At 40.4% G+C, this 26,852-nt stretch overlaps 1 protein-coding gene across 1 annotated transcript in view; it reads left to right on the forward strand.

Moving 5' to 3' along the window:
• IQCA1 (IQ motif containing with AAA domain 1) overlaps nt 1-26,852 on the forward strand; it is a 331,503-nt gene that overhangs the window by 112,634 nt on the left and 192,017 nt on the right. Inside the window, exon 5 of the mRNA XM_058185159.1 lies at nt 4,042-4,113. Coding sequence (XP_058041142.1) covers nt 4,042-4,113 — 72 coding nt within the window. The remainder of the gene's footprint in view (nt 1-4,041; nt 4,114-26,852) is intronic.

Here is a 26,852-nt window from a genome sequence, read left to right on the forward strand (position 1 = left end):
TCTTCTTCCATCAATTCCTTATATGTTTGATCAATTTTCACCACATACTTTTCTAAATAACTTTGCAATTTTCCCCGATTAATTGATTTCTTTGAATATAGATTCTGAAAAAAATTTCTAACCACTTCACATTTCTCTAATTTTTTATAACATTATACCTCTTTTATAACATTATACCTCTGTCATCTATCAAAGCTCCAATTTCTCTCTTCTCTCTTTTATTTTTCGCCATCTTTGCCAATAATTTAGAATTTCTATTACTAAATTTAAAAAAATTCCTATTTAAATATCTCAAATTTCTTTTTACTAACTCTGTATCTTCTTCTATCATTTTATTTCTTGATAATAGTCTTCAAATTTCTGATGGGTTTCTTGTAAAAATAAAATGTCTGGTAAATCCCTTTTAATCTTAAGTTCCAATCTTCTTCTTTTAATCTGATTCCCTGTACCCTTCACATTCCATGACATTATTTTTATAACTCCCATTTAAAATATAAATTTTTTAATCCTATCCCCGCATCTTCCTTTCTGTGCCCACAACCCAACATTAAACTACCATATAACCTATATTTAACATATAAACAACAATAAGAAAACAAAAAAAAACAAAAAACAGGACAAACAATAAAGTACAAACAATCTTCTTCCCCCACATCCTCATCGGTTTCGCCTCTATAAAGAGAATGGGGGAGAGGGGACGTGCCAATGCCCGGGCCACTTCTTTCGGGCTGTCTATTTAAATTCATCACTCAAAAAAAAAGATAGCGATGATTCTCTCCCGCATTCGGCTTCGTATTTTCCAAGACTCTTATCTGCTTCTTCTCCTGCTGTATCCTCACGACTTTTCTTCTGTTCAACCAACACAGGTGATATTTCTTTCCTCTTTAACCCTTTAGAGCAGTGGTTCCCAACCAGTGTGCCGCGGCACTAAGGGGTGCCGTGAGATCTTTTGAGGGTGCCGGGAACTTTTGAGCTACGGAGATTTTAAATATCTATTTCCTTATAAGGGTGCCGGGAACTTTTGAAAGGCTTTCCAAGGGTGCCTCAAACAAGAAAAGGTTGTGCCTCAAACAAGAAAAGGTTGGGAACCACTGCTTTAGAGTCTTGCCCTCCAATAGCCCCTTTTTCTTCTTCTGGGATTGATGTTTCCGCGTATGTTCCACCCATCTTAAGCATTTGATCTTTTATCTCCATTAAATCCTCCATCTCAATCAGTCCAAGCTCCCGTAAATATAATAATGCATCTATATCTGGGGTAATTGTACGCATCCTTCCTTTATAAAAAAATTTCAATTGTTGTGGTGGCCTCCAATTATATTTAATTCCATTATCTCTCAAAACTTTTGTAATTGGTTTTAAAAAAAATCTCCATGCCCTTTCTTCTCTTGATATATCCGGGAAGACTTGAATAGTCTTCCCTTCAAACTTCAAAGCATCTCCCATCTCTCTCACCTTGGCCATAACTTCCAGCTTATCACCAAGATTTGCGAACCTGACAAGCACATTCCTGTTAGAGCCATTTTGCCTTCTATATCCAATTCTAAAAACACTTGCCAGGTCTGCTATTGTAAACGTAAGTTGCGTATCCAAATCATTAATCCATTTCAAAACCCGCTGTTTCAATTTATCCTCCTTTTCTTCCGAGATTCCTCTGATAACCAAATTATATTTCCTCATCTCTTCTTCCAAAAGACAAATTCTCTTATCTTGCTGCTCATTTTTATAAAATATTTTGCCAATTTGCCGATCTACTTTTGCCTCATGTACATGCATCTGCTCTATTTCATCTTTAATCATTATCATTTCCTCTCTTTGCTTCGCAAAGTTGTCATTCATCTCTTGCTTTAACTTTTTCATTTCGGATGTCAGTTCCAATGTCATATTATCCATACGCTCTGATAGTCCTGCTATTTTTTCCCCAATTTTATTTAAAGCTGCAGCAAGTTGCTGCGTTTCTGAGAGTTGTTGAGTCATTTTGAAAAAAACCAAATTTTTTTCCCCAAACTAGGATTCCAAACCAATTTTACAGAGGGTCTTAGTGAAGATCAAAGGATGGCAGTCTTTAAATTGAAGTGAAGCGGCTTTTTTGCACTTGTTATCTCTCAAGTTTTCAAGGATAATCTCTCAATAACTTATGACTCATAGTCACTCCACAAAGAAACACAGAACCTCACAGCTAACATTAATCAGCGCCATTTTTTCTCCACGTCAGCAAAGCAGAAAGGAAGAGAAACCAACTTAAGCTTCGAAACAGAATCCTTTTTTTGTTTTCTGTGATATAAACAAGCTATTAATTTGCTCTCAAGAGAAAAAAAAATAAAGAAAAAATTATCCACCCAGTAAAATCCTCTTGCTGCCAAACAGTCCAACAAAAGGTCAGTTTCTCTTCAATTAAATTCTTCTCATTAACAGATTCAGTCCTTAATATTCACTCCTTAGCCTCAGCAATAAAAAAAAAATTTTTTTTAACACAGAACACGATAGTTATAATTGGAAAAACAAAACACAGCAATTTATTCCAAACTTATCATGTCTGCCGGCCGGCTCGGTCATCCCACGCTGTAGAAACTCCTTAATTCAAGCCGTTTCAGATGACCTACCAGTTTTAAATTCAATCTGCTGGGCTGTTAACACTTTCACTTCATGATTTATTAACTTTCATCCATAACAGTGCATTCCAAACAACATAAATTCTCATAAATCTTCATTAATAAGCCATGTGAAGTGAAGGAAAGGTCCTTACCCCGCCACGGTCATGGCCACGCCCCCCTGTTATGTCTGTTTCTTTTGAACAGTTTGTATCCTTCCATCAGTACATTCCAGTCATGAGTTTCATCACACCATGTTTCAGTAATGGTAACTATATCATATCTGCCGTCATGTACTAATACTTCCAAGTTCACCTGGTTTGTTCAGTGGTGAAATCTGAACCGATTTACTACTGTTTTGCTGGCTGCGCATAAGGTCCAATAAACATGTGGTTGCATTCAGCCTCCTCAGTATCCTGTCCATGTCCTCGGGAGCCACAGTGTCAAACTCCTCCCAGATGACCGCCTCAAGAACTGCCTCCATCATCCCATCTGAGACTACCCAATCTGTGTCCAGCCCATCCCGAATCTGAGCGATTTTATCATGCAGATATTGTCCAAAGTCCTCAGCACGGCCCTGCAAGGGGTCTTTCCTAGCTCCCTAAGAAGGGAGCGGGTCACCCTAAACAAGACTGCTGGGCGGTTATCTGCCAACGCAATAAGAGGGGAGAAATACTCACGCTTTGCTTGTAGGAGAAGACATGGGTAGTAATCCATGGGGTTGATTATTTTAGTAAAGTACTCAAGTTATATCTTTTATTTTTGCTCCAGAGACACTACATACCTCCCTAGATTGCATAGTCTGCAGACTATAGTTTCTGTTCCCATAAGAATTGAATCTCCTATCACCAATATTCACCTTTTTTTTTTCCTAAGGAAATCTGGATTACTTTTCTTCCTATTGCAGGAATTCTGGGTTGTGCCTCTTTTTTAGAAACTATTGATGAAATGCTCTTTTGTGAGTGTCTATATATTTTCTTTCAGGGGGAGGCTATGAATTACGATGATTAAACTACGATTATTGAGTTCCAGAGGGGCTTCATTGGAGTGGGCTAGAGTAGATAGTAGGGACTTTGGTCTTGGTTGTTTTCTTATAAGAGTAACATATTTCCATCAGTCTTGCTCTTTAGGTACATATTTAGGCTCATTTTTTATGGAAGCAGTTTGTTCCCTATTGTGTTCAATTTGGGTGTATTATGTCTATAAAATTGTATGAAAGGAAATAGAAATGCTATAATATGAATGGTATAAAAATAAGTTTGCAAATGTGAAAAGAATCAACTTAGGATAACCTCCAAATTATTTTAAACCATATACCTTGAAGGAAAGAGGGATATTAGTACTATTCTGTTTACATAATTTATGCAATCTACTTTCAATTTCTTGTTTATTTTTTTCCCTTAAAAGAAACTGTAAGAAGGGCAATTAAAAACTTTTTGATTTTGCAATACAGATTTGGCGTGGACACACCCAGTGGAAGAAAACTTTGAAAATTAGAGAAGAAGAAATGGTATTTCTAGGCATGGTAAATCTTTAAATGTCTTTTTATTTGAATAATAATTAAATTTAACTCTCTTTATTAATATAAAATGAGTGTTGAAAAGGTATACTATGCAAGATAGTTGTTAAGAGCAAATCTTTATGCAAAAGAAGACAACATGTTGATACTGGAAATTTCTGAATCTGAATCAAATAAGAGTGGGAACGAGAAAACAGAGTGGCAGTAATGGATCTGCCAAGGTTCTTGGCCCATCTGGCTTTAAAACAAACCCTGAAATATCAAGTGCCTTTATTTATATAATAAATCATCTCTGTGTGAATCCACATAGGCTTCCTTAAAAGCCATAAACGTTGGCTGACTTAACACTATTACAAATGTGCCCAACCACCTAGGAAAAAAGACAGTATGTTCTCATGGTGAAGATGCTAGACTAGGAGTAGGAAGACCCAAACTCTTGTGTATTTGTAGCTTCAGGGATTAACTTTGTGACACTAAGCCAATTGTGCTTTCTCAGCCAAAATCTACTTTCCAGGGATATTGTTGTGAAGGAAACTGGGAGGAGAAAGTATAATGTAGGCTATCTTAAATAAAACATAGGATATTAACCAAATAAATACACAGACAAAGGTGGTAGGGCATTTATATGGGAATTAGAAAGAGTAAGAAGAAGCAACATTATCTATTTGCCTTCTGCTAAGCAGATGTTGCATCTACCAAGGCAGCCATTTTATGAAAAAGCCCATTGTTGATCAGGAATCTGATGAATTTGTTGATTTTTCTTATGTTAAGATGTGAGGCTAAGATGTGAGTTCAGGCCTCAGTAGTCCTTTGAGGTCATGGAAAGTCTCTAAGGAAACTGTGATCAGAATCGCAGAAGACGTGCTTGACTATTTTTATAATTTCTATATTTCTCCACTTCTGTGAGAAACGGCAGTCAGGAGAAGGGTTTGACTGTCTGTCAAGCTTGGAGGACCGAGTCTGCAGAACTGTTTAAGCCACGCCTCTTCCTGTTGGACTCCAGTTTTTTGACTCGGTCCCAAGCTAGACAACCCTGTCTTTCTCCTCCTGTACTAATTTCTTCTCAACTTATTGGATTTCCAAAAGATTTCTTCAATTTCTTCAATTTCCACATTCCAGTGTGAAGGACTTTAAGTCTGACCCCGCTGAAGGCTGTGGACAGGCATTGGGCTGCCAGCTGGCAGTCCCGACAAAGCAGCACATTTCTCCATTAGTGAGAGCTGCGATCTCCCAGGAGGTTTATTCCTTCGGGTCGACTTAGCTGGCTGCACTATAGAAGCTTTGGCTTAGCAGCAGCTACGAAGAGATTCAGCGCATGCGCTTTCTTCTCAGCTGAGCAGCGCTTATCTCTCCGATCAGGAAATTACTCTGGCCGCATTGTTTTTAACGCAGCTTGCTTCAGCGTCGTACTGGAAGATCTCCGGAGCCCGTAAGTCGCTGTTGGTGTGGGGGTGGACCGGACCATTATAACTGAGGCTTCTCAAGCCCTTTTTCCAGGAGCCATTAGCCTTAAAAGAATTAGGCTTCTTTTGGCATGAAAACACTCGGCCATTTTGGGAACGCCAAATATCAAACCAGCTCAGATTCCTTCTTCTGCATCCTTTACGGCTGATATACTCTCAATATTATGGAGGACAAGCCACAATTTCTCCTATTTCTCCAATTTCAGTCCTGCTACTGCATAAGCCATTTATTAAACTATTAAGGAGTTTTTATTCCCTTCTCAAGATGGCGGACTCCACACAGTCACAGCCAAAAAAGGCTACATCCAAACGTCGCCATCTTCAAGACCATTTAGAGGGATCCTCTGGGTCACAAAACCCCAAAAGGGGCAAAGGATCCAAACGTTCTTCCCATCCACCTACTAGGGAAGAGACTAGGTGCCACAAAGCCTTGGAGAAGTTTGTTTTAAAGGCTCAACAACAGGCCTCTGAGAGACCTGTTCCTGAAGCCCCACCAAAATTAGCTGTGCATGAGGTTCCTCCTCCTCAACAATTGTCTGTTTCTGCTACTCCTCTGCCCAACTGGTCACCCAATCATCCTAGCTCAGCTCCACCTATTGAAAGTGCTTCTCTCTTTTCAAGAGGTTATTCTGCAGCCAGCTATTGAGCCAGTGGTTTCTGCCTCACCAGACGATACCAGAATAGTAACTGCTCCAGCTCCTCCTTCAGTCCAGATTGCACAAGGAGATTTATCTAATTTACAGTTACCTCCGCTTTTGGGGCTCTTATTGCAGAAGCAATCAGATCAGGTTTAGCCCAATGTTTTCCCCAAATTCCTGTGCCTTTTACTTCGGGGATTCAAGATCAACAAGACCTACACAGTCAGACTACTCAGTTTCAGAGCATGGTGGGGCTCAATCACCGGACCAATTGGATCAGGAATCCTTCTATGATGAGGAGATCCCACGAGATGATGCCTTATCAGAGGATGAAGGATTGGATCAAGACAAACCATCTTTCATAGGCCTGTTTAAACCACAACTCTTTAAATCCCTCCTATATAAAGCACAGGTTTCTACCTGCTTAGGAGACACTTCTACTTCTAAGAACCATAATCAAACGGGAAGGTCCATTGTTTTCTGAACCAGCCATCACCACTGATATGGTTCCTGCACCAAAACTATTCACAGAAGTGGTACAACGACAATGGGTGGTCCCGGGATTGGGTCCTTACCCCAGCAACATTGACAAATGTCTATATAGCATGGCACCAGAGATGTCAAATCTCCTTCAGGTTCCTATGGCCGACAGTCCTATAGTTGCACTTTCATCATCCACTCATCTCACAGGCCCTCCTGAGGAATCCCTTCGCCTTGAGGACAAACGGGCTGAGAAGGTGCTAGTGAAAGGACATCAAGCAGCAGCGTGGTCGGTCAAAGCAGCAGCTTCCGCCTCATTCTTTAACAGGGTTACCATCATTTGGCTTAAGCAACTTCAGGCGAGAACTCCTCCAGCAGATACAAGGTCGCACCAAGACCTTAACAAAATCATTGCAGCTCTAGAGTATTCCACTGATGCTACGCTCAATGTGACTAGATTTGCCTCTAAAGCAGTGGGTTCTTTCATCACCTCCCGCAGATTACTATGGCTCTGGAATTGGTATGCAGACAACCGGAACAAATGGAGATTAGCTTCAGCTCCATTTTCTGGCAACAAATTATTTGGGGAGTCTTTGGACCCCATTCTCATTGAGACCCGGGATAAGCGGAAGATTCTTCCCTCCCTTTCAAGATGCACAGAAGCACGCTCTTCTCCTTATCTACGTCAGCAGTCCTTTCGCCAATCAGACTCAGGCTTCTACCAGCCTAGAACACACAGACCCTTCCAATCCAGAGGAAATTTCTCACAGGATGTCCAGATTAGATCAAATTTTAAATTTCCCCCCAAGAAACCCTTTCAGGGTGGCAGAGGCAGGGGTTTCCGCAGAACCAGATAGGTCTCCTCCTTCCCTTCCCATTGGTGGCAGACTCACCTATTTTGCTGATCAGTGGGATTCCTCTATTTCAGATGCATGGGTACGGCACAGAATTTGTTTCTGCCTGTTTGTAGAGTTTCTCCTCCCCCCCCCCCCCCAAGGATGTTTGTGCCATGTCCCTTATCCCGCAATAACTCCAACCGGGCAGTAATGGAGGAAGCTATTCTTCATCTGTTACACATCAAAGCCATTCAGCGAGTTCCTCTCTCCCAACAGGGACGGGTTTTATGCTCGTTTATTTGTGGTATGTAAATCCTCGGGGGGTTGGAGAGCTATTCTTGATCTAAAATCACTCAATCGTTATGTTTCATATCGCAAATTCAAAATGCAATTTCTTAAAACTATTTTAGAGTCAATTCGACCAGGAGATTTTCTCTCTTCCATCGACCTCACGGAGGCCTATCTCCATATACCCATAGCTCCTGCCCATAGAAAATTCCTTCATTTTTCTTATAATGGTGAACATTTCCAATATGTCACCTTGCCCTTTGGGTTGTCATTTGCTCCTAGAGTTTTTTCCAAAGTATTAGGGGCGTTGATTGGCCACATACGTTTCATGCCCATTCGTATTCATTTTACCTCGATGACATTCTCATCTTAGCACATTCGGAACAGCAGGCACATAAGGACCTTTCAGACACCATACACATTCTCCAACAGCATGGCTTTTCTATAAATTGGTCCAAAAGCCATTTCTCACCTACTACAAGAGTGCTTCATCTAGAAGCAGCGATTGATACTAAATGCTCCATGGTATGCCTCTCCCAAGACGCCAATCTAGTCTTAAGGAACTTACTGAAAGGATAATTTTTTCTCGATCAGTGTCTCTTAAGTCCCTTTCCCAGTTGCTAGGCAAAATGGTTTCGACATTTGGAATTGTACCCTGGTCTCATCTCCATAGCAGGGATCTGCAATGGATACTCCTTTTGTACCAGAGAGCCCATCAAGTCACTTCCATGTTTCAACTTCGTCTCCCACAGTCGGTTCTCGACTCCCTTCACTGGTGGATGACTGACTTTATTTCCAAAGGGAGCAGGTTCAGGGACCCTTCCAGGTTCATTCTCACCACCAACGTGAGTCTCACCAGATGGGGAGCTCATCTTGGGTCCCTGGTGATACAAGGCACCTGGTCACCGCAAGAGCAGACTCTCAGCATCAACCTTCTGGAACTGAGCACCATTCATCGGGCTCTCCTTCACTTCAGCGATCGGGTTTCCGGACACGATGTCTTAGTCCTCACGGACAACATCTCCGCGAAAGTTCACATCAACAGGTGGGGAGGGACACACTCAAAGTCCCTCATGAAGGAAACATTCAAATTGGGTCAGTGGGCAGAACTTCACCTTCTTTCCATCCGGGCAGATCACATTTTGGGGACAGCAAATGTATGAGCGGATGCTCTCTGCAGACATCGTTTAGACCATGCAGAGTGGAGCCTTCCCCCTGCCCTTTTCCTGGAGATAACCCGTTGTTATTGCACTCCAAGGGTGGATCTGTTCATGTCGGAAAACAACCATCAACTTCCACGGTTTTTCACCAGTTTCCTGTCCCCAGGAGCAGAGGGCGTGGATGCATTTCGGTCCCCATGGCTTACTTTACGCCTTTCCTTTCCCATTGCCTTTGATCAACAAGGTGATCCGGAAACTCATAGAAGAAAAAGCAGAACTCATTCTCCTCGCTCCCCATTGGCCCCGGAGGCTGTGGTTCGCAGACCTAGTTTCACTATCGATAGCCAGACATTGGAAGATCCCAAACAACAGGATCCAACTTCTTCTGGGAGCTCTATCTCATCTGGAGCCCCAGTGGTTACAACTAACCGTTTGAAGATTGAGTGGGACATCCTAGTTCGTCTTAATATTCCTTCCAACGCCATCCTCACTATCCAGGCCTCTCATTGCGCAGCAACAACATGAATTTACGAAGTCACTGGAAGATTTTTGCATGATGGTTCTGTAAGAAAGCGGTCATACTTACCCAAGCAGAACTGGCCCATATCACTGGGTTCCTCCAAGACGGATTGGAGTCAGGCATGATGCCCAACACACTTTGGCGACAGGTGGCGGCCATTTCATCAATTCTGTTCTTCTTCCAGATCATTCACTACTCATCCTGTCATCCGTCACTTCTTACGCAGTGCAGCCAACTTGCATTCTCCTATGGTTCATAGATATTCCTCCCTGGATCTTAATAAAGTTCTTTCTACCTTAACGAAATCACCGTTCGAACCACTTTGGGATGTTTCCCTTAGGCTATTGACCCTCAAGGTTTGCTTCCTCATTGCCATCATGTCAGCCCACCGCATCTCCGAACTCGCTGCCCTTTCCATCCGCAAGGACTTATGTATTTTTCACCCTGATAGGATCGTTCTACGACTTGATCCTAAATTTATACCTAAGATTAATTCCCTTTTTCACCGATCTCAGGAACTTATCCTACCTAACTTTTGTCCTACACCAACTCACAAATTAGAACATCTCTGGCACACATTGGATGTACATCGAGCTATCAAGATATATTTTTTCAATGTACTTCAACTTTCAGGAAGACGGAGGCACTCTTCGTCCTTCCAGCCTCCTTAGGCAACAAGGTTTCAGGCCCCACCATCGGCAGGTGGATTAGGTCTACCATTGCTTATGCCTATGATCTTCAGTCATTACCACGACCTTCAAATATAACCGCACATTCCACGCGAAGTGAGGCTACATCCACGGCATGGTCTACTCAAGCACCTCTACAGGAGGTTTGTAAGGCCGCAACGTGGACTACTCCAACGCCTTTCATCAGGCATTACAAGCTGAATTCGTATACCTCGGCAGATGCTGCTTTTGGCAGGAGAGTGTTGCAGAGTGTCCTTCACATTCAGTAAGACGGCGGCCGGCTGTCACCTTCCCAGATGGACAAACAAGCTTTAGTATGTCCTTTCTGACTGCCGTTTCTCACTGAAGTGGAGAATGGGCGTTGGACTTACCTGATACGTCTTTCTCACGATGGTGAAAATGGCAGTCAGCCCCTCCCTAATTGGGCTGGCCACTAGCCGAGGGGGAGGGCGGTCACTAACTGTTTCTCATTTCAGGAAGACAAGTCAGTCTGCGACAGCAACCTCACCAAAAACTGGAGCCCAACAGGAAGAGGCGGGGCTTAAACAGTTCTGCAGACTCTATCCTCCAAACTTGACAGACAGTCAAACCCTCCTCCTGACTGCCGTTTTCACCGTCGTGAGAAAGGGTGTGTCAGGTAAGTCCAATCTATACCTTATCTGTTGTGTGCCAGCTTCCTCTTACATAACTAAATGCAAGCAAAGAAATGTATAAATATCTGCCTCACACTGTTCAGCTTTCCTTGTTAGGAAGGACCCATCTTTATTCAGCTGAATGAGCACATTGGCTTATCAATACACACCTGGATTCTGTCTGGACTCTGCCTTTTATTTTATTGAACCACACCTATCAATCTGCATAACACCATGGCATGCTGTCAAAATTTTAAATAATGCCCCTTACCCAGAAAAAAATACAGGAGGATAACAGGAGGTGGATTAAAAAGACACACTGCTTCTACTATTAAAAGGTAGCTGAAGGGAGAGCAGAAGTTGGTCAACTGTATATAAATATCTTCTATCAACATGCAGGAGTAGTTTCTGTGCATGTTGTTTGATTTTTTTCATCCTCAACCCTAGAAAGCGTGATGATCTTAAATAAAGGAATATAATAATCAGCACTGCTTTGTTAAGTCTGTTACCTAATGTTATGCACTATACAACTATAAATAAAAGAGAAGTGGAGTTGTATTACCGTATTTTGAAGTATAAGACGCACCTTTTTCCCCCCTAAAAGGGGGTGAAAATTTAAGTGCATCTTATACACCGAATGTAGCCCCATCCACCCACTGACCTGCGCCCTTTGGCCTCTGCCTCCCAGCAATTTATCTCCTTAGCATCAAGCAGCAGGAAGAAACAGCTCGTTTCAGCTTCAGCATGCATAATTAGAATAAGTTGATTGTCCCTTGGATCAGCCTCCCAACTCTCAGCTGTTTCAGGCTGCAGGCTGCCATTGCCTATTGCTGTGCCGGCCTTTGCTGCAAGGAGGTAAATTGCTGGGAGCAGATTTTTTTTCTTGTGCTAATCAAGCTATGCTGAAAACGAAAATGAAAGTAAGCAGGCTGTTTGCTGTAACGAGACAAAATTGCTGGGAGGCAGATTTCTTTTTCTTGTTTTCCTCACCAAAAAAGATAGATGTGTCTTACAGTCTGGAGCGTCTTATACTCCGAAAAATACAGTATATATAAGAAATAATTATACCTCTATAGAATACAAAAATGAAAACCTTCAATGCATTTTGGTTAATATAAAAGGAAAAAAGAAGTATATTGCGATAGGTTATACTACAGACCACCAAATCGGAGTAAATAGATAAAATTTTGCTAATCAGCTAGCTAAAGTGTGCAGGAAGAGCACTACAATAGTAATAGGGACTTTAACTTGCCATCAACTGGGAGACAAACTGCATCAAGTGGAAGATCAAACAGCTTCCTGACGAACCTAGCAGAAAACTTTATCATCCAAAAAGTAGAGGAGGGAATTAGAGGGTCAGCTGTACTTCATTTAATTCTTACTAATATGGATGAAATGATAAAAGATGTCTATGCCCAGTCTAGCACAATACTACTGAGGAAAAAAAATCCAAGAATCAATGTCAAAAATAATGTAAAACGTTTCTTTCAAAATATAAAAAATAAGATGAAAATCAAGGAAACAATCAGTCTACTGAAGGGAGAAGGTCGCATGGAAGTAACGGGCAGCAGAAAGGGGAACTGCTTTCTGCTGCCCATTACCTCTTTGCCACCTTTCAACATATAAAAACAAGATAAAAGTCAAGGAAACGATCAGTCCACTAAAGGGGGAAGGTAGCAATGGGCAGCAGAAATGGGAACTGCTTAATTCATTCTTTGTACCTCTCTTTACACAAAATGAAAATATAGTCCAACCTAACAAAAATAGTACTGTAAAACACATATTTGTGATGACTCCCTCAGATGCTTCTCCAGATAGCTCTCAACATTTCAGCTTGGAGGAAGATAAAGCAGTTCCTCCAAGCAGCCATCTGAGAGTGATTTGGCTGAAGCCCAGCTGCAGCAGGACAGCCCTGAGGCTTCAGGTGGGGAAAGCATGCAGCTGCAGCTGGTCAGTGATGAGGAAGAGGAACTGCCTTCTGCACTGATCCAAGACCACGTAGGGCAAAGAAAAGGCAGGAGCAGTGAAGGTCAGCCAGATTACTTGCGAGGAGGCAGCCTCACCCTTCTTGATGGGCTGCACAAGAAGTTGGCTGTTTAGCACAGCAGGGTATAATGTTGATGTTGGGAACAGCATGTTTGTTTTCTTGCTGTGTGTTCTTGCCTTGAACTTTGGATTGTGTCTTTTCAGCTGTTTGCCTTGCCTTGCCTTGCCTTGCCTTTGTCTGTGGATTTGCCTTTGTCTTGAGGACTAGTATTGGCTTCATTTGAGAAGCTTGTGGAACTCATTGAGGTTAAGCTGGTGCCATCTGGGGAATACCAATTCAGGCTTGGAAGCCTTAATAAGGATGCCTTGCACCCATGGTGTGTGAGGGAAGGACAGCATAAGATTAGGAATGCAAGTGAAAATTAGGACTACAAATCAAAATAGGCAAGAAAACAGTAAGAAAACACCTAACCCTATTTCTCTTCTGCTTTTCTTAATGTTGTGGTGCTGCAGTGTTTCTTGACCTTTCTGAAGAGAGTCTGGATGCAGCTGCTTTTGTGTGGAGTGGGGAGGTTGCTTTTGAAGCTGAGGATCTGGTTTGTGTGGGTAGATTTGTGATAGACACAGGTTTCCAATTCTCCATTGTCTAGTCTCTTTATGTCAATGTCGCAGAATGGGAATCTTTTGTCCATTTCCTCTTCATGTGTGAATTTGATCCCGGGGGGTATGTTGTTGAGTAGGTGGTATGTTTCTTTAACTTGGGACCATTTTATGATGAAGATGTCATTGATATAGCATGTCCAGAATTTTAGTTAAATTGTGGATAGGGCTTTGAGTTTTTACATGACTACTTCTGCTATTAGGCCTGATATGGGTGATACCACTGAATGCCTTGAACTTGCTTATAGATTTTCCCGATGAAGTATGTGTTGAGAGGCATAGGTCCAGAGGTTTCATGGTGATTTCTATGGACATGGGTTGTTCAATGTCAGTTGAACTGAAGAGTGCAGTGACATCGAAGGAGACCACAATTTCTTCCTTGTTGATCTTGATGTGCTCGATGAGTTGGAGAAATTGTTCTGGGGAATTTATTGAATAGGTTGAGTTGTTGACTAAGTGTCTGAGTTTCCTCTGCAGGGTTTTTGCTAATTTGTATGTTGATGTACAACAAAAACCTTGTAGAGGAAACTCAAACTCTTAGTTAATGCACCACAACAGCATCAAGAAAAGCAGAAGAGAGGATTTGACTGGAAGTGTTGTGGTGAGACAGTCGGGGAATAGCAAGCTCTGATGAGCTTCACAAAATCCTGGGCAGATGAACCGATGCTGAGGTGTCTTCGGACCAGATCTGTCCTGTAGGGACGGGGAAGAAAGAGAGGCATTTCGGAAGACTAAGAGGAACCGGCAAGTTCCTCAGAGGTCAGAGAAAACTCTTGACTCGGTGGTGGGGGAGGTGCCATAGCGGTCATCCTTAAACTGGGGTAACCGAACCAAGATTTTGAGCAGGAGTGGTGATTTGGACGGAATATTGAACCCGGGTGAATGAATACCAACTCACAGGAAAAAGAAATTAACTTAAATTTGGTAAAAGATGTCCCGGCGATGAAATTTTTCTTTTCTTTTTGTCACAACAGTATACACAAACAATTATCATAGATAAAACAACATATCTTGAAGAAAATATATATATATATGAGTAAAAAAATATGCATCAACTATATTACTTTGATATAATGAAGGGAACAATAGGACAGGAACAGTAGGCATTTTTGTGCTCTTATGCACGCCCCTTATATTAAATAGCGGCTAAATTGAGTGGGGAACGTGAATACAGAAAGGAAAAAATAAAATGGAAATATCAAGCCCTAAAGCCCAAAAGGGAATTTGGGTTTTTGGAATATAATTTGTGGAGATACCCAAAACAGAAGAAGTGTGGGGAGGAAACCCATAAACAGATTTGGTGAGGCTTGAGAACTTTCAGAAGGTCTTTTTGTCTATAAAAGAAAGAATTGAGGGAACTATAATCAAAAGCCTGGTGACATTTCTTTTTATTTTCCCCTTTTCCCTTCAAATTGGATCTGGACTGGACTTTAAAATGAATAGATTTGGACACGGACTTTAAATTAAATTTTTTTGGGGGAAAAAAAGAAGAAGTAGTAAAAATTTTTTAAAAACAAAAATGGATACTTTTGCAGCTTGTTGATTGGAATTGTGGGTTGGAGAGAGACCCCCTCAGATGGAGGAAAAAATACAACGACTAATTTGTTTTGGAAAAAGTTTTTCTTTAAAGTGATAAGACCAGTGGAAACTTTGGGAGAGGATTTGTGTGCCTGCAAGCTGTTTTACTATGATAATCAAGGAAGGTGAAATAAAACCCAGAAAATATAGAATGGCACAGGAAATAATTGAAATGATGAAACCGATGCATATGACTTTAAAACAGGAAATAAAAGAAATAATCACAAGGTCTCATGGAAAACTGAAATTGGATGAACTAGAAACTGTGTTGGAATATACCCAAGAAGACATGGAAATTATGAAGAAGAAGCAAGAGAGTTATTGAAGATAAAGAAAAAAAATACTGTGAAAAATTAAATAATTGTGTGGGGAATAATGATGAAAAAATTAATGATGATAAAAATAGAAAGGTTGGAAAGAGACAAAGGGAGAAAGAAGGGGGAAGAGAAAAACCACAAAAACCACAGATGATTACACTGGGATTGACAGTGGCAAAAGAAGAATAATTAAAAATCAAATAAATAAATAAATAAAAGGGGAAAAAGGAGAGCAGTTGGAAAAATATTGCAAACTAGGAGAACAGATAAAAATAGTGAGGGCAGAAGGAGACAAGGAGAAAAAAAGGGAGGGGGAAAATACAAAGTTAAAGGACCTCATGGGAGTAACAGTGAGAATATAAGAACAAGGGAAAGGGGAAAGAGGAGAGTGGATAGAAATACAGGGCAAGCAAAGAGAGTAAAGGATTTTAAAAGAAAAAAGAAAAAAAGAAGAAAGACAGAAAGGAAAATAAAAAAAATAGCTGACAATATATTAAATGGTTTAAATATTAAAAATTTGAATTTGAAAATATAAAAAGTTTTTTAATTGTAATTATGAAATTCACTTAAAGCATTAGAAATGATATGAAGATTAAGTTTTTTTTCTTTTTTGATTATGGTTTATTATAAATTTATAAACAGTTGAATATTATATGAATTGTTTTGAATTGCAAATATATGAATGATTCTAACGTTTGATAAGTAGTATGTATAAAACTTTACAAATACCAATTTTGATAACGATTGACTTGGAAATAGTTTAATTTAGAGGGAGCAATGAGAGAAGGGGGGGAAGAGGGAAGTTGATAAATGATTAGAATTCAGGGCAAAGGGTAAGATTAAATATACAACATAAATAAAGGAAAGAAAACAAAAATGAGAGACATAAGGGAAAATACATTAATGTAAACATACAGAATGTTGGAAGAGAACTAGAAGTTGTATAAATCTGAAACTTGGGCAATATTCTGTTCAGAAAAAATGTATGTTGGTGTGTGTGTTAAAAAAAAAAACTTTTTACAAAAAAAAAAGCAGAAGAGAAATAGCTGCTTGACATCTTTCTATGCAATGGCTATCCAAAAAACTTTGTATTCAAACAAAGCACCCAAACCACAATGCCATCCACCACGCAAAAACTAACTCTATCATACACAAAAGGGATGTTGGAAATGACAGCCAGAATTCTCCAACCCCTAGCCCGCCGCCACTGGGACTGAGGTGCCCGCCGCCACTGGGACTGAGGCGCAGCTGAATTCCAGGTGCCCGCAATACCACAGCCGCCGTAGCCGAGCGTCCAAGGTGCCCGCCGCCCACGCGCCCGCCACAACGAAACCACAACCGCAACCAGGACCAAAGGCATCCGATGCGCCTGCCGCCTACAAAGCATCAGCCACAGCGAAGCCCATCACAGCAAAACCACAGCCGCACCCGCAGCCCGGACCAAAGCATCAGCCGTAGTGATTCTTGAAACGGTTACTGGCTACGTTCTCCACCGCTAACCTCCACCAAAGTGCTGCTGAGATTGAATTTTTGAAATTCCCGCCAAAGAGAATCTCAACTAAAACAGAGTAAATTGCCAGGGTGAGTCTTTTAAAATTATCTCTATCCCCCCACAAACTCCTCCTCTACTACCTCCAGCATCTACCATCACCGTTATCACTGCTTTCATCCATCTTCATCTTCCCACCACTTCCTTCTCTACTAACTCCAACATCCGCTGTCACTATCAACCACGCTACCTCCATCATCAACATCCCCACGAACTCAAACCTCACATCCTTAAAAAGTGTTATCTTACAGTTAAAAGATATGGAAAAGAAAGATTAAAGTGGAAAAGCTGTGAAAGGGAAAAAATTAAAGTATATAGAGTAATAGAGAAATTCTATCTCACTAAATTTGATTCCTACATCCAACCATTCTCCATCTTTACAACACTGCCACCTTGTGGAAAGATTGACCACCTATTAACATTAATATAATTACAGCAAAATCAACTGTAAAATATTAACTGAATATCAATCATGCCAGGTAGAAATTCCAATAAAAATCCAAAACGCTCCTGATCAATAGACGCAACTGCAAATAATGACCAATACGAAACAAACTTATGTCATAACTGCAAAAATCCCATTTCAGATAATTCACCAAACATAGATACATTTACAAAATTTCAACAAAATATCATCGAATCCATTCAAGCTAACCTAGAAAAAACTATCACTAACTCTATTATATCAAACATTGAAAAAACCATCATTAACAACATTCAAACATACTTAGAAAATAAATTACTAGCACATCTGGATGCACAACTTGATGCACGTTTCACAAACCTGGATGCACATTCCTCAAACCTGGATACACGTTTCTCAAAACTGGATACACGTTTCACAAACCTGGATGCACAACTTGATGAACGTTTCTCAAACCTTGAAAATAAAATTATAGCTAACCTTGAAAATAAAATTACAACTAAAATAAATGAAACCACAACTGACCAAAAACATCTCCGAACTCAACATTGTACACAAACATTGCCTTGTACACAAACTAAATCACAAACATCTACCAATCACCCTAACAACGTAGAAATGCTAGTAAAAGATACAATGGAGAGAGAGAAAAAACGTCAAAAGGCTATATTATTTGGTCTAGATATTACAGATGAACCAGATATTGATAAAATACGAAATATCATTTCAAATTACAAATTAACATCCTTTGACCCTAGTGAAATAACCGAAGTCTCCAGAGATGGACCTGAATTCAAATACAACGATGGTTCAGTAGCACTCAAATTCTGTAGAATCATATGCAAAAATGAAACCAGCAAAAGAAATCTCATTTATACTATAAACACAATAGCCAAAAACAACCTCAGCTACAACAAACTTAGAGCTAGACCAGACTTATCATTCCTACAATGTATTAGATCCCATGAACTTCGTTCAGAGCTCAAACGACGACTAGAAGAAGGAGAAACCAACCTTTATATTGACTACCGTGCAGACTGCATAAAAAGAAAATCCTTTAATCAAAACCCTATCACCCAACCCATCACCCAACCTATCACCCAATCTCACTCCAATCAAAACATTCAACCATCCATCAAACAAGGCATCCATCTATCTATAAATCAAAACACCCATTCATCCGTCGATCAACCTACAAATCCTCAACCATCCAACGATCAACCACTCATTACTCAACCAACCTATCATCTACCACCTGTTACAAAAAAACCCTCAATCAACTACCAATCAAAACTAGGTATGCACGCCTCTTACCTCTCCTACACTTAATTCTACAGGTCTCAAATGTAAATTATTAAATGCAAGAAGTATTGTAAACAAATTACCTGAATTTATCCTCTTATTAAACAGTGGTACATTTGACATCATATTTGTTTGTGAAACATGGCTAAACTCATCCTTCACTGACTCCATTATTTCAAACAAAGAATACCAAGTCCTTCGATCAGATCGTGATCACCACAGAGGTGGTGGAGTAGCTATTTTTTACAAAAAAATCACTGAACTTAAAAAATATTCAAGTTGCACATAAACTCTCTCTACCTGAAACTATTGTATGTGACTTGACCACCAATACCACACTAAGATTCATACTATGCTACAGAGCCCCTGACTACGACATCACTCATGCAAATATGTTAACCTCACTACTAACATGGGCTACCTCTTGCCCATATCCTCTCATCTTTCTGGGAGAGAATCTACCTAAATCTACCTTCTATAAACTGGATAACAAACGAATGTACAACCGAACCAATCCATACTACACTATACAACGCAGTTACAAACCTAGGCCTTGAACAACTAGTAACTAACAATACTAGACTCATGAACCGCCTCGACCTCATCTTTTGTAATAACACAAACTCAATTTATGGACTACAAGTAAAAGAACCCTTTTCCAACAGTGACCACTGCATGATAGACTTTTATCTAAACATACGCCCTCGCATAAATCGTCTCAACAAAGTACTCCAAACTTCAATTTTAAAAAAGCCAACTATGACCTTATAAACAATGATCTCTCATTTTTTGACTGGCAAAATCTATTCTCAACCTGTATCACTACAAAAGACCACTATAAAGTATTCCTACTTGAAATCAATAAAACCATCAAAATATATGTACCACAAATCATCACCAAAATCAAAAAGAAAAAGAAATTTCCCATATCAATAAAAAAGCTGCAATCCAAAAAAAAAATCCCTCTGGAAAAAAAACAAAAAGGGTTATGTAGCAAACTTCAAAAACCGCTACAAAAATATTTGCAACCAAATAAAAACAGAATGTAACACTTACCACACTAAACAAGAAGAAGACGTTCTATGCACCTATTCCAGTCGTGCTTTTTATAATTTTGTGAACAATAAACTTAAAGAAACAAGATCCATTCCACCACTAAAAGAACCTAACGGCAAAGAATGTACTGACGAAACATTTAAAGCAAATCTCTTTAACACATTCTTTGGCTCCGTCTTTGTAAACAGTGATGGCTCATATCCAACATTCCTCAATCGTACCAAAAATGTTAACAACACATATAGATTCCACAGAAGATAACAACGACCTAACACATATAGACTTCACAGAATATAATGTTGAAAAAGCCCTTCGCAACCTGAAACCATCATTATCTATTGGACCAGATGGACTATGTGCATACTTTTAAAAAAAACTTTCAATTAATATAGCTGAACCCCTAAGCATAATCTTTAATAAAGACTTCAAAACTTGTTCCCTTCCAAAACTCTGGTCTCTAGCCACAGTCATCCCTATCTTCAAAAAAGGAGATCCAAGCCTTGTTAAAAATTACAGACCAATCTCTCTATGTTGTGTCTCATGCAAAGTAATGGAATCCATCATAAACCAATCCATTACATTCCATCTTGAAACAAACGAACTTCTCTCTAATAAACAATTTGGTTTCAGAAAAAAATTGTCTTGTAACCTACAACTTCTCCACTGCAAAAACATATGGACTACCAACCTTGATCAAGGAAAAGCAATAGATGCAATCTACATAGACTTCTGCAAAGCTTTTGATTCAGTAGTACATGATAAATTACTCCTCAAACTAAAATCCTACGGCATTTCAGGACCTCTTCATAATTGGATAAATGCCTTCCTGTCAAACAGACAACAAGTAGTCAAAATTGGCAACGCTATACCAAATCCTGTTCCTGTCAAAAGTGGTGTTCCCCAACACAATATTGGACCAACACTCTTCATACTACACATAAATGATCTCTGTGACCTCATCTCAAGTTATTGTGTTCTTTTTGCTGATGATGTCAAACTATTTAATACCACTAATAATACTTCTACCCTTCAAGAAGACCTCGACTTAATTTCCGATTGGTCTAAAACTTGGCAACTCCAAATCTCAACCAGCAAATGCTCAGTCTTACATATTGGAAAAAAGAACCCTAACATCAAGTACAAACTTGATGGACATTACCTAACTGACGACCCCCACCCTGTCAAAGATCTTGGAGTTCTCATATCAAATGACCTTAATGCCAAAGCCCACTGCAACTACATAGCAAAAAAGGCCCTAAGAGTTGTAAACCTAATTTTACGCAGCTTCTTTTCTAAAAACTCTACACTACTAACTAGAGCATACAAAACATTTGCCAGACCTATTCTTGAATACAGCTCATCCGTCTGGAACCCATACCACATCTCTGACATAAATACAATAGAATGAGTCCAGAAATATTTTACTAGAAGAGTTCTTCACTCCTCCGAAAACAACAAAATACCTTATACCAACAGACTTGAAATCCTGGGATTAGAAAACTTACAACTCCGTCGACTTCGACATGACCTGTGTTTAACACACAAAATCATCTATTGCAATATCCTTCCTATAAAAGACTACTTCAGCTTCAATTGCAATATTACAAGAGCAAAAAATAGATTCAAGCTAAATGTCAACCGCTTCAAACTTGATTGCAGAAAATATGACTTCTGTAACAGAGTTGTTAATGCTTGGAACTCATTACCTGACTCCATAGTCTCTACTCAAAATCCCAAAATCTTCAACCAAAAACTGTCTACTATTGACCTCACCCCATTCCTAAGAGGACTATAAGGGGCGTGCATAAGAGCACAAAAGTGCCTACCATTCCTGTCCTATTGTTCCCTTCATTATATCAAATTAATATAGTTGATGCATATTTTTTTTACTTATATATATATATAAGTACTTATATATGTATATAAGTAAAGGTCCACACAGGATGTCACCACCGCACATCCACCCAGAAAGCAGACCCAAACCCACACTGATCATGAAGCACGACCAAGGACCAGAAGCCAGACCGCAGCTGCAACATTAGCCATTTCAAACCCCTCCAATCCATTCATGCAGCAGACTGACACCCACTATGAAGATGTAGCACGACCACAAAGCCAAACAACAGCTATGCAGCTCACCAGCTCAAAACCCCCTGCAGCACAGACTAGACTGAGCACAACCAAGCCCCCACCAACACAGGACACACCCCCAGCCAATCAGAGCACAGAAAAACCCCCATCCAATCAGAGCACAGCCAAGCTCCCACCCAATCAGTTCAAACCCCCACTAGCAGTTAAAAGGAAGAAACAGCTGCGATCACACATTGCTCCCAGAAGCACGAAGCTGAAGCCTGAAGATGACGAATGAGACTTCGTCGAAACGTCGCCAAGACACTTCCAATTTTACACGGGAGAAAACCCGAACAACCAAAGACCTATATACAAACACCCGTGAAAACCTCAGAAAACATATATATATTTTCTTCAAGATATGTTGTTTTATCTATGACAATTGTTGTGACAAAAAGAAATTAAAAAAAATAATAATAGCACAAAAATCCACAGCACATTCCTCTTAAGAACTATCCAAAACCAAAGACAAGGTACAGAAGGATGAAAGACACAATGTAATTTATGATATTATCTGTAACATTTGCAACCAATTCTATGTGGTACAAATATCACATTGATTAAAAATTAGAATACATGAACACCAGCTGGCAGTCAAATGCCAGGATCCCAAATCCCTAATCTCTACCCACACTGACACCAAACAGCATCAATTTGATTAGAACGATACTAGAATCATTGGCCATGCTATCACCCACCATGCATATGAGTTTGATGAAGCCTAGAATTTCACAAGCAGTTCTATCAACAGACATGGACCTATAACCAGCCTACGAACTCCTCAGAATTCAACTGAGGAGTCAAACAGCAATAGCACCAACCCTAGGGGTGAAATGCTCCCAGTTCGGACTGGATCACCTGATCCGGTAGCGATGGTGGCGGGTGGTTCGGAGAACCGGTAGCAAAAATCCCTGCCCCACCCACATGCTCAGCTGAGCCGCACAATCATCAGGTTTTGGTTTTTTTACTTTTAAAAGCATTTTTCTTCGGCCTTTGACGATTGCGCGGCTCAGTTGGGATCATCAGAAGTTTTTAAAAGCCGAAGAGGAGGTAGAAAAAATGCTTTTAAAAGGCTCCTCTAGCGATTCCAGGTGAGTTGCCCTATTGTCAGAAGCTTTTTTTTCTTTTAAAGGCAAAAAAAGTGCTTTGAAAAGAAAAGAAATGAAAAAATTCTTTAAAAAAACTTGGCCGTGCCCACCCAGTCACATTACCCCCCCCCACAAACCACGCCCACAGAACCAGTTGCAACAAATTTTACATTTCACCCCTAACCAATTCATGCAACCAAAACTTTACCTCCCAGTGACCCTCATCTGACATGAACTCCCCATCATAGAATAGAATAGAATTTTTTATTGGCCAAGTGTGATTGGACACACAAGGAATTTGTCTTGGTGCATATGCTCTCAGTGTACATAAAAGAAAAGATACGTTCATCAAGGTACAACATTTACAACACAATTGATGATCAATATATCAATATAAATCATAAGGATTGCTAGCAACAAGTTATAGTCATACAGTCATAAGTGGAAAGAGATTGGTGATGGGAACTATGAAACGATTAATAGTAGTGCAGATTCAGTAAATAGTCTGACAGTGTTGAGGGAATTATTTGTTTAGCAGAGTGATGGCCTTCGGGAAAAAACTGTTCTTGTGTCTAGTTGTCCTGGTGTGCAGTGCTCTATAGCGTCGTTTTGAGGGTAGGAGTTGAAACAGTTTATGTCCAGGATGCGAGGGATCTGCAAATATTTTCACGGCCCTCTTCTTGATTCGTGCAGTATACAGGTCCTCAATGGAAGGCAAGTTGGTAGCAATTATTTTTTCTGCAGTTCTAATTATCCTCTGAAGTCTGTGTTTTTCTTGTTGGGTTGCAGAACCGAACCAGACAGTTATAGAGGTGCAAATGACAGACTCAATAATTCTTCTGTAGAATTGGATCAGCAGCTCCTTGGGCAGTTTGAGCTTACTGAGTTGGCGCAGAAAGAACATTCTTTGTTGTCCTTTTTTAATGATGTTTTTGATGTTAGCTGTCCATTTGAGATCTTGCGATATGATAGAACCCAGAAATTTGAAGGTTTCTACTGTTGATACTGTGTTGTCAAGTATTGTGAGAGGTGGAAGTATGGAAGGGTTTTTCCTAAAGTCTACCACCATTTCTACGGTTTTGAGTGTGTTCAGTTCCAGATTGTTTTGGTTGCACCACAAGGCTAGTCGTTCGACCTCTCGTCTATATGCAGATTCATCATTGTCTCGAATGAGACCAATCACTGTTGTGTCATCTGCGAACTTCAGTAGCTTAACAAATGGATCATTGGAGATGCAGTCATTGGTATACAGAGAGAAGAGAAGTGGCGAGAGCACACAGCCTTGGGGGGCCCCTGTGCTAATTGTACAGGTATTTGATGTGATCTTGCTTAGCTTCACCTGCTGCTTCCTGTTTGTTAGGAAGCTTGTGATCCACTTACAAGTCTGTTCCGGTACCTGTAGCTGGTTTAGCTTAGTTAGAAGAATGTCTGGAATGATGGTATTGAATGCTGAACTAAAGTCTACAAAAAGGACCCTTGCATAGGTCTTTGGAGACTCAAGATGTTGTAGGATGTAGTGCAGAGCCATATTAACAGCATCATCTGTTGATCTATTTGCTCGGTATGCAAATTGCAAGGGGTCTAAGAGCGGATTCGTGATGGTTTTCAGGTAGGAAAGCACTAGCCTTTCAAAGGTTTTCATGACTACAGATGTTAAAGCAACTGGTCTGTAGTCATTCAGTTCCTTGATGGTGGGCTTCTTCGGCACTGGGATGATGGTAGAGCGTTTGAAGCAAGAAGGAACATAGCACATCTCTAGTGATTTATTGAAAATATGGGTGAAGATGGGGGCCAATTGGTCAGCACAGACTTTTAAGCAAGAAGGAGTTATCTTGTCTGGGCCTGGAGCTTTTCCTGGCTTTTGTCTGTGAAATAGGTCCTGCACTTCCTTTTCTGTGATCACTAGGGGTTGTGAACCCAATGAAATGGGGTCAGTTGTAGGAGGCTTGGCTGTTGTTGGTGTATCTGAGATGGGGGTTGTGGAGATAAGTGGCTGTAGTTTCCTTTCAAACCTGCAGTAAAACTCATTCAGGTCATCTGCCAGTTGTTGATTACCTTCAGCCTGGGAAGGAGGTTTGCCATAGCCGGTGATATTTTTAAGAGTTTTCCATCATCATTACAAGACTCTCACCTGATGTAAACCACACCTGACCCAGCACAAGACCCTCAACTGATGTGACCTCCCCATCACAAGATTTACCACACAAAGCCTTTATAAGCAGAACACCAACACAAACATCCCTTAACTCTGCTGAAGATGTTACTTAGCCTGGTAACAAAACTTTTGGAAACCAGCCCACAAGCTTGGAGAATCAACCTCCACGCTCAACTCTATAATATACATTGGAAGAATTAGATAGTATGGGCACATTGTACGCAATAAAGAGGACTTGGTGGCAAGAACAGCCATGCAACTGGATCCTGATGGCTAGCGACTCCATAGAAAAAGTGGATGGATCACATCAAGAAGAACATGAAATATGTGGCCATTGCCTCTGATGGAGATGACTTTGCCAACAAGCAGTCCCTGTCATAACATGGGAATAACTACAAAGAAGAAGCCTCTACAGCAGAGGTGTCCAAACTTGGCCCCTTGAAGAGTGGTGGACTTCAAATCCCAGAATTCCCTGGCCAGCATGAGCTATAAATATGAGCAAGTTGCTGGCTGGGGAATTCTGGGAGTTGAAGTCCACCACTCTTCAAGGGCCCAAGTTTGGACATCCCTGCTCTACAGTATATATTAAAATAGTACAGACTAATTTGAATAGTTTATCAACACCTAATATCTCCCAAATGTTCTTCCAGACCTACATTTTTACTTCTTCATGGAAGCTACTAGAAAAGGGAGAGGCAAGTTATTCCATAAGAGAAAGCCCTGCTATAGGATCTCTGTAAATGGAACTGTCTTGGAAATGGACCTTCAGCAGGGTCTCTCTTCCAGATTTTGTTGGATGGGCAGATTATTAAATATAATCTAATCTCTTAGATACTAGGGATGCAGTGGCTCAGTGGCTAAATATGCTGATCTTGTCGATTGAAAGGTCAGCAGTTCAGGGGTTCGAATCCCTAGTGCCGTGTAACAGGGTGAGCTCCCGTTACTTGTCCCAACTTCTGCCAACCTAGCAGTTCAAAAGCACATAAAAAATGCAAGTAGAAAAATAGGGGCCACCCTTGGTGGGTACGTAATAGCGTTCCATGTGCCTTTGGCATTTAGTCATGCCAGCCACATGACCATGGAGACGTCTTCGGACAGCGCTGGCTCTTTGGCTTTGAAACAGAGATGAGCACTGCCCCCTAGAGTCGGGAACGGCTAGCACATATCTGCGAGGAGAACTTTTACCTTTACCTTAATCTCTTAGAGAGTTTCAATATAAGAAAGATGGGTTTTTATAAGAAATACCAGAAATTTTGTGTTAGAGGTGGCAGATCCCCAAAACAAAATTAGAAATTAAGATGCTTTGATTGAAATAAACCCAGACTTGCCACAGTGACATTGAAATTATCAGAAAGGGAAAGATAATGCTGTGCCTGATTTATAAATCAGCATTGGAAGGTACACATGTAGTTCCAACCATCCTGGTGGAATCAGTTATAAAATATCAGCATGATTCAAGGATATAGATAAAATGTACCAGTGGTTGAATTGGGTGAAATCCGGTAGCAATGGCGGCGGGTGGTTCGGAGAACCAGTAGCAAAAATCCCTGCCCCCCCCCACATGCCCAGCTGAGTCTCAGCTTAAGAGGCTGTAGAAAAAATGCTTTTAAAAGGCTCCTCTGACGATCCCAACTGAGTTGCCTGATCGTCAGACACTTTTCTTTTCTTTTAAACGCAAAAAAAACAAAAAACCCTTTTAAAAGAAAAGAAAAGCCTCTGACGATCAGGCAACTCAGTTGGGATCGTCAGAGGAGCCTTTTAAAAGGCTACAGAACCGGTAGTAACAAATTTTGC

The sequence above is a fragment of the Ahaetulla prasina genome, chromosome 1 (assembly GCF_028640845.1).
Source record: "Ahaetulla prasina isolate Xishuangbanna chromosome 1, ASM2864084v1, whole genome shotgun sequence".
NCBI classification, from domain to species: Eukaryota; Metazoa; Chordata; class Lepidosauria; order Squamata; family Colubridae; genus Ahaetulla; species Ahaetulla prasina.